At 43.4% G+C, this 8957-nt stretch overlaps 1 protein-coding gene across 1 annotated transcript; it reads right to left on the bottom strand.

Annotated features, from left to right (window-relative positions):
• Positions 1-6448: 6448 nt before the first annotated feature.
• Positions 6449-8379, bottom strand: LOC147603026 (uncharacterized). Its single transcript, XM_086797245.1, has 4 exons — positions 8049-8379; positions 7307-7575; positions 7143-7201; positions 6449-6955 (listed from the first exon to the last, which is right to left on the bottom strand). Exons 1-4 carry the CDS (start codon positions 8234-8236, stop codon positions 6761-6763), a joined length of 711 nt encoding a protein of 236 aa, XP_086653371.1. The 5' UTR covers positions 8237-8379; the 3' UTR covers positions 6449-6760.
• Between the last annotated feature and the right edge of the window lie 578 nt (positions 8380-8957).

Raw genomic sequence — 8957 nt, 5'->3', positions numbered from 1 at the left:
GTCGCCAAATCATCTTTGTCGATTGGACAGATACGAGCTTGGGTGGTGTGGTTTGGGCAAACTGCTGAGGGTGTTGCCGTGGGAGCCAAATGATGGAGTTGCCATCATGGAAGCCTTGGACTTCTAAGAAACATTTGGGCACCCAACACTACTGAGTGATAAGGTCCGTGGGTCGTCTCGAGGATTTCGGTTTTTTTGTCAATGAGGCTTTGAGCTATGAGGTGGTTGTCGACGCAGAGGAGAGGCATTGGATTGTGGCTTTGGGAGCCACAGATATGTGTTGCCTTGAGATTGAAGCACGCTGGTAGGCACCCAACGTTGTTGGCTTCGCTGTGCTTGCGGTTGCCTAACTGGCGGCTATGGGGTTTTTTGTCACGGCTTCTTGGGGAGTTGCGGTAGGGAATGAGCACGGGCAGCATGGTTGGGTAGCCAGGGGCGAGTGTTGTCTTCGTAGTAGCCTTGTGCTCGTAAAAGGCAGCCGGGGACAAGCCAACGTTGAAACTTTGGCTTAGGGTTGGTTTTTGTTGGCTTAGTTGGCTCTTTGTGCTTGGGTTTCAAAGATGGCCATTTGGGGATCCATAGTTCTGTGTTGCCATCGTAGAAGCCTTGAGCGGCAAGAAGAGTCTTGGGTACCCACCATTGATTGTCATGAAGATATGAGGTTGGAGTGCTTGTTGTGTGGGTGGTCGAGGTTGTAGAGTTGAGGGGCAATGTTGTTGACGACGAGGTTTGATTGTCATTGGTGAATGGTGTCGACATTGGCCGATTGACCAGCTTTGGTGAGACATGGGATGTGGGCATAGGGGAGACTACCGGTGATGACGATGAGGCGTGAGGGGGAAGATCAATTGGGGGCGAGGGTGTGTGTGTGTGATTCCTCTTAGGGGCACAAGAGGACTGCGGCCTTATGGCCATTGATTGTTGCCATGGTGGCTGTCTTTTCACCCCAATTGATTTGGCAATGAAAAAAGAGTGGCATAAATCCACTCTTTTCCAATGATAATCTAGCCTTGGAGTGCTCTTGCATCATCAATAACATGAAATCTGCATTCCAACTGGTTATTTCCAATAGAAATTTTAGGAATGAAAGACCCAACACTCATTAAACACATTTCATGTGATATTTGAATGTAAGTGTCTTCTTTTGTTAAGTGTGGGTTTTCCAAGAGCTTTCCATGCCTCCAAGAATATGTGATTGGTCCGGACCATAGGATATATGTGGGCTTGCCACCATTGTAGACCATTCATAGTCGGGAGTCCAATCCATATATTCTTGGTGGGTTGAGGTCCGGTGGTAGTTCAAGGACAGTGGAAGGCTTACCAGTTATTGTGGGGTGTGGGAATACCCTTTGTGGAAGCCATTGGTGGGGGTAGAGAATCAGATTCGAGGCACTCCCCATCCCAGAGGATCATTGTTATACCTTGCCCTAGGGGATCTTTAGGGTAGCTGTGTTGTCAGTGGAGTTGATTGTACTTGTAGCATTCTACACCCAGCTTCCTTCAAGGATGACTGCTTCTTTTATATTACATGTGGGAACCACATAGAACTTACAAGCCAATGGGTTAGATTTAGTTTGGACAGTTTGTGTAAAAAGGACCCAAGGCTTTGTATGTATTGTCCACAAGGCAATTGAACTTTGGCATGGGCAGTTTTAAGAGATGGTTTGCCTAGAGAGACCCATGTTTCCCATGGCAAAATATTGTGGCTAGCTGTGGGTGACAACAAGGCATGTTTTCTTTGTATATTTCTACCAAAGGGAAAATCTATCCAGACCTGTAGGGTGGTTGTTTCAAGTTGGGGAGCCACACTTACACTGAGGGTGTTAAGCGAGGCAATGGCTTTGTAGGGTTCATGAATGGTCTAGCCGTTGGGGAGCACAAATTGTGTGCCGAGTTTGCGATGGGGGATTGTATCAATTATAGCAAGAAGTTTCAGCCAGTCATGGTTAACTTCGTCACTATTAACAGAAGCAACCGTACATGGCACCCTCGCGTCATCAAGGGCTTGATGACAAGCATCGCAAACCAAGAGATCATTGCTCCTGGTGGTGGTCTCACCACAGAGTCTTTGGAAAAGGGAGCTTTGGCCATGGGATGTGAGTGCCATGTATATAAATTGACCTTAAACGTTTGAAACCCTTTGCGGAGGTAGACATGATGCATGTTTCCCAGTCATGGATCAATCAGGTTTGTCACATGAAGGGTCGACCCAAGATGGCATCATAGGCAGCATTACGAAAGTCCATGACTACAAATGTGAGGTGAAATCTCATGTCATAGACTTTGACCTTGAGGTCATGTGCTATGCCTAGGGGTTTTACAAATTTCCCATCTGCAAGCTTGATCACCGATGTGGTATGATCAAGGCATGGTTTTCCAACATGTTTGTGTGAGGATGCTTACGCCAGCACCTCCATCCAGGATGCCTTTGACCACATGTATAGGAAATGGGCAAAGCTGCATTAGTGCCATCACCTTCAAAGTATTGTCCCAGGGCATTTACACAAATTGTGGGTGCACCTTTGGGTTGTGGGTTGTGGTGATGGAGTAAGTCTGGGTGATGGGGCTCAGATTCATCCGAGGAATTTGAGGGAGCTTCCTCCTCCATAGAAGCCTGGGTCTCCAACTCCATGGAATTTTAGGTAGAAATTTAAAAATTTTCGCCCACATAGGTTTTGTATGTGATGTTTGTGGGTGCAAGTGGTGTGACACTCCCCTTCCTAGAGCTTGTGCTAAGCTCGGAATGTCAAGTTATGGCGTAAGGGGGAGGTGGTGCAAGGGTGGGGTGGAAATAAATCTGTGGTGGATAGAGAAGGGGGTACGTGAGTATACGTGGGGCGGCTATCCACACCGGGGTACAAGTATGGAGGGGCCCCACTAGATGAGGGCTCTTCAAAAATCGTTTCGCCCGCACGGCCAAATATGTGTGGTGTGGCGACCAAATGTGAATGTGCAATTGAGGGGCCGAGGTGTCGCCGAATGGAATAGAGGCATTGGGGGCATGCAACCGTGACCAAAAGGTGTCCATGGTGTGTCAGGAAGAAAAGCTTCAACGGTGTGCACAACACGGGCTCAAAATAGGAGTTTTAGCTCACTTTTCCTTTGCGCATGAACGCACCCTTAAGGTAAAAAGTGGTCTTTTAAGGCATTTTATGCATGTAAAAATGACCTAGCGAGTTGGGGAGGTAGACCAAAAGCACCTTTAAAGATTTGGAAATTTTAAAAATTTTGAAGAAAAAAATCAAGAATGGTACATCCGTACACTTAGATTGGTATATGTTACAACCGAGGCTTAGGTACAAAACGACCGTGGCACTTTGGAATGAAACAACCACGGCACTTGGAATGGGGCCATGGCACTTTGGAATGCAATGGCCACACGGCACTTGGAATGGGGCGGCCACGGCACTTGGAAATGGAACGGCTGTGGGAACTTTAGAATGGAACGATCGTGGCAACTTTAGAATGGAACGACCACGGCACTTTGGAATGGTACGGCCATGGCACTTTGGAATGGAACGGTCGTGGCAACTTTTAAAATTTAAATTTGAGATTCGAATTTCGAATTGAAGGGAAGTGAGTGGGAGTGGGAGACAACTAAGATCCCCTCATTAATGCAAGTTGGTGAAAAGAGCTAAAGTTAGAGACTACCTCTAATTTAGTGGATTTATTCTAATTTAGAGGCACTCTAACTTAACTAAAGATTAATTTCTTTAATCCCATTGTTAATCACTCCTTAACCCTCAAGTGATTAGCATTAATCACTCCCAAATCCTAACCCTAAGCACACCACACATGCTAGATCAGAGTTGTAAGAGAGAGGGAGAGAGAGTACACTCCACTTCTATTACACAAATGGGAGAGTGAGTTACAAACAAGAGAAATTGGCTTTTATAGTTCCAAGCCTCTTTCCACTAGGCCGCCCGAGAGTAAGTGACACGGGGTGCCCAAAATATAGTTACAAGGCTTTTCTCTATGGTTTAGCCGACTAACCAAGATCTTCTTGTCTGTCCATCGAAGCTCAATACCTGGGAGCATCTTTAGGGCGTTTCCCTCATCAAATGATGGGATTTACAATATAGCATGGGCACCCATTACATAAGTGTGCGGACATGGTTGCCATAGGAATGTGTTAAACCAGTATGTGGTTTAACAATGAATGTTCACATTGGTACTTCATGCCTCTAGTAGTATTAGCAAAAGCATGGCTTTGAGGCCTTTGACACCACTCGTGACTTAGAATGGCGGATTCATTTGTAAATGACATTATTACGGTGTCTAAAAGGTTCTCTGTTATTCACGATGTGAAAACTAGAGGAGGGTTTTTACAGAGTGTGAAGGTTCTCTATTATTCACAGCGTGAAAAACCAAAGGTTTTTCATGATGATGCAAATGAGTTGGTTCAACCAATTTTAACATGTTTTATATTGAACAATGGAGGCTTGAGGTTGTTTTGATGAGCATTCTTTTGGACGGCATGAAAAACCAGGGTTGGGTTTTCATCGTGTGAAAAACTAAGACTTTCATGGTGACTAAGTATAAGCTTTTTTATATTTTTGAGCTCAATAATAAAGAGTGGAACACTATAAGACGCATTGGGATACTTATCTACACAATATTTATTGGCGTAAAAAACCAATGTTGGGTTTTTCACATCATGAAAAACTAAGTTTTTCACGATGAACATCTTTTTGCTTTTAGTTGTTTGAAGCATGGAAATGGGTTAGTTAGCATTAGAAAAGATGAGAGATCATTGTTAGAAACCTAAACTTTTGTATTTTTACCGGCATAAAAACGAGTGTCATTTTCACGACGTGAAAATAAATTTTTGCACGATGGAAATGTAGTGTTTTTTTGTTTTTGCATGATTTGTTGGTTATTATGAGATAAGAAAATACAGTTTTTGGGTACCATACCTCAAATGTAAGTTGGCGTGAAAACCCAGTGTTAGTTTTTCATAGTGATTGGGTAAATGTTAATTGACGTTTGCAATTAGCCGTTTATGCAATCAATTTGGAATTAACAACTTTCCTTGACATGGTGATGTTGCATGAAAAACCAGACTAGTTTTTAAGGTTTGAAAAATCACTCTAGTATCCACATTGACAATTTTTTGTGTTTTAGTGTTGTGGGTGAACTTCTTTATAGGAAAGGGAGACAAAGAGAAACCATGCATATGGAAGGAAGAAAACATGGTTTTCTCAATAGATTTTATGCAATGCATGTCAGCTTGTTGGTTTAGGTTAGGCAAAGAATAATAATAGGCAATGCAAAGAGTTATAAAAAATAATATTGACAATAGGGACCAAGTTCGTGGAAAAGGTAAATCAATTAATTAGTTGGTGGGGTGATCGAGTATTAAGGTCAAAAACCTTATAAAAAATGAGAATTAATAAAATGAAACCACTTCGCATGTTTCATCTCTTCAATGCCCGCGTCTACTCAAGACAAAAAGGAGCTCGCTCTGTCCCCGCCAACTTGGCCTTGCTGCTGCTGCTTTTTGACTTGTGCGAGCTCGCACCGTCTCAATCTTTCAGGCTCTTTGCCGAGCAGGATGCATTCTTGTCCATAGTGCATGTCGGGTTTGCTTCTACTCCTCTCTCCCTCTCTATCTCGAGGATGCACCATGCTGGCTAGTGCCCATTTCTCTCCCTCTCTATCTCGAGTATGTACCATGCTGGCTAGTGCCCATCTCTCTCTCCAAGCTCCCCCAGCGTCTGTGATGGATAGGGTGCACTGGTCATACCTTGTTACCATCCATGTGCGTACTAGACCTTATGCTGGAGAGAGACGGAAGGGGTGCATGCAAGGTGTTGAGAGAGGAGGTAGCGGGCTGTGGGTTGACTGTGGAGGGTGAAGGGCAGTAGAGGCCGGCCAAGGGGGCACGACCAGGGTGAGATGAGGATGCATGGCACGAGGATAAGCGTAACCATTAGAAGCAATAGATCGCAAACATTCAAAGCGACCAAAAACACAAGCATGCCTATCCAACTAGGAGGGTTGAGCCTCTGGATGGTAATGATGTAGATGAAATCGAGCTCATATGATATGGACGATGATGATGGCGATGGTGGTGGAAAAACTTGAGTGACTTGTGAAAATTGTTTCTTCTTGGATTCTTCCCTTCTCTATGATGATCAAAGGAATGCGCGCACACAAAATTGATGAGGTCAACAAATCATGAAAATGTAAGGCAGCTTTTCACAGCGTAAAAAAACTATGGATATGACCTTTTTTTGTATTTTTGGGAAGAAGACACACATGAATTGGCTTGTCAGGCTTGGATTAATTAGTGAAAGAGATGCTTTTTTTTTTCCCAAGGTGCTTGTAAGGTTTTTAGCATTAGTTAAGGCAACCTTAGTACAACTTTCTATCAAACGTCTCCATACAAATTTTCTACTTCATTTCTAAAAGTTCCTTGTGGAAACTAAATCATTAACTCCTCATATCAAAGAAGAAGTCGAAACTGTGTATTTCCACATCCATGAGTGCCTCAACAGCATCATTAGAAGAAACCTCATATTCATTGCAAGTAAAACTCGCAGAAATTCCCAGAAAATAGCTGTAAACAAATGAAACCTAGCTACACATGACCTGTCATATATCTAAGAGAACATCCCACCTTCACAGTTATCCCCCTTGTGCTTTGCTTCGATCTCCTTTAACCATTTTACAAAGAATGCTTGATTTATCAACTACCCGCAGCTCGAAGCAAAAGGTGATCTTATCCAGAAAAATGTCAAAAATTAATCAGAATAATTCAAGCTAGCTCTGCCTTTGAGAGAGGTGCATGAGCAAATGTATCCTCATCTTCATCGATGAAACCCCGCATTTGCACTTGTCGAAGTTTGTGGAATTCTGTGGCTGCGGTGGAGCGTTTTTTCAACTTTGCTCCAAGAACAACAATCCCTGCCACCACTACCACCACTATGGCCACCGAGAATGGAAGATACCACTGCAAAGACAAAAAAACATGGGGTTTTAATGCCACCCTGAGTTCACACAAATTGAGTTGTTAGGAGAAGCATTCAAGTAAATGGTATACTAATCAGGAAAAGGGCACATGCTTAGTATATGTTTATAACCCACATTAGCAAACCAAAACCTTCATTTATCTTGAGCTAGATATGGGTAATAATTACCTTTCCCTTGTCCTCACCCCCCGATTTAACAGGCTCGATGTTTGTGTTGTTTGTGGAACCTTAAATTATTAACAACACAAGGGACAAACTGTCACTATAGGAACATACATGGGGCAGTGTGTGTCTCAAATGCATTGCAATTTCCTGATTAGAAAGGACCTTACTCTTCATGGTCGGTGTAGAACAGTCGTCGCTGCCCTTCCAATCAGCCGGGCAATCACATGGAACATCAGCCTGTATGCATTCTGCATTGTGAAAGCAATACAAATCACCACATGGTACTCCCTCGAGCTCACAATGATCGCCTGCATAACCATCTTTGCACATGCATGTGTAGTTTTCCCCTTGTATGATCTCATTGCAAAGCCCATTTTCGCACCAAAAGCTGGTGCTTCCATCACACATGATCCGAGGAGTGTCACAAAACTCGCCTCTGGAGAAGGAAAACCCGCACTGCAGAATTGTCAGAGGGAGCAAAACTTGGAAAACAGGCACAGAGAGATTTGTGCATGTATGTATACTTAGAAAACATGCATGCATAGGGTTATGAATGCATGCTTTGCAATCATGTATGTATTTATGCATGTATGTGCACATAAATCTTCATATAAAAAATACAACCGAGCCTAAAAAATCATTAATCTCTCTAGTTAACACGGACACACACATCCCCCCGCACGCATGCACCCACCCACCTTCCTTATCAGCAGAATTTGAAATTAGCATGATGGCATTTCTTTCTTTGCAACTGTTAGAAGGCCATCTTTGTGAATCTATGATAGATAAACATGTATTCAACGTCCAAACCACCAAAGGAATCCTTTTCGTCGTACAATTTTCCAGATCCAAGCATTGTTAATGTGCTGATTAGCTCAATAATAATGTGGTAGCATAGATCTGATTTACCCGAGAAAAGGCCGGTCTCCTAGGAGCATGGTGGAGTTGCTGGGGAGGTCACAGATGCAGACGCCATCGCTGTCGCAGTTCTGTGTGGTGCACTTGGAGTCGCATTCCTGGGCAAGGGAAACAGCCACAGAGGCCACCAGAAGAAGAAGAAGAAGCAGCAAGGAAACCGGCAAGAAAGCACCCGCCATGGCCGAGCTTCACAGGGAGAAAAAGAAAGGGGAGGAGGTCAACTATCAAAGGCTTTCCGCCATAGCTCTAGGGTTGAAGGGGGGGAGATGAAGACGAAGGAGAAGCTGCATTGGCAATGCACAAGCTGGAGAGTAGAGATGCTTTGTTCTTTGCAGGGGAACACTCTCGACGGGGAGATGTGGTGGGACCCCCACCAAACCTGCTCTCGACGTGCTACCGGAAACCGTGGGATTTTTTCTCTCCTTTTTTTTCTTTTCTTTTTTCCTTTTGAGAGAGAGGGAGGGGTATTAACGTGCAACAAGAGAGAGATTTTTTCTCTCTCCTTTTTTTCCTTTTCTTTTTTCCTTTTGAGAGAGAAAGAGAGAGAGGTATTAACCTCGATAGAATGCAACACAAGAGAGAGAGATATATGGTATTATATATTATACTCACCCTTCAAAAACCAAAACCAAAATTACTCCAAAGAGTAAGCACTTAGGTCGTACATACAAACAGCAAGGAAGCTTGTTACGGTTTGTCTATCTGTTCTTCTATGGTTAATTGAAGACGCCTAATTACCACTATGTTCGTAGCATGGCACTTGGGTGATTCCAAATATTTCATGTGTAGGACATATGAAATTAAAGATGGCTGGAACTAAGTGTTGGATTTAATGCGTATGTGTTATTCTGTAATTTTAGCATGTGTTGCTAATGTGTAATGTGTTTGAATAGATAACCT

This window comes from Cibotium barometz, chromosome 65, assembly GCF_041138505.1.
Source record: "Cibotium barometz isolate CiBa-2024 chromosome 65, ASM4113850v1, whole genome shotgun sequence".
Lineage (NCBI taxonomy): Eukaryota > Viridiplantae > Streptophyta > Polypodiopsida > Cyatheales > Cibotiaceae > Cibotium > Cibotium barometz.
This window is presented reverse-complemented; position numbering and strand designations above follow the sequence as displayed.

Excerpts from the sequence above, each read along its gene's own strand:
- LOC147603026 (XM_086797245.1), bottom strand. The coding sequence starts at position 8,236 with ATGGCGGGTGCTTTCTTGCCGGTTTCCTTGCTGCTTCTTCTTCTTCTT. Across the intron at positions 7,576-8,048 it reads GGAGACCGGCCTTTTCTCGG|AGGCGAGTTTTGTGACACTC; the intron begins GTAAATCAGATC and ends TTCCTTCTCCAG. Across the intron at positions 7,202-7,306 it reads TTCTACACCGACCATGAAGA|GTTCCACAAACAACACAAAC; the intron begins GTAAGGTCCTTT and ends TAATAATTTAAG.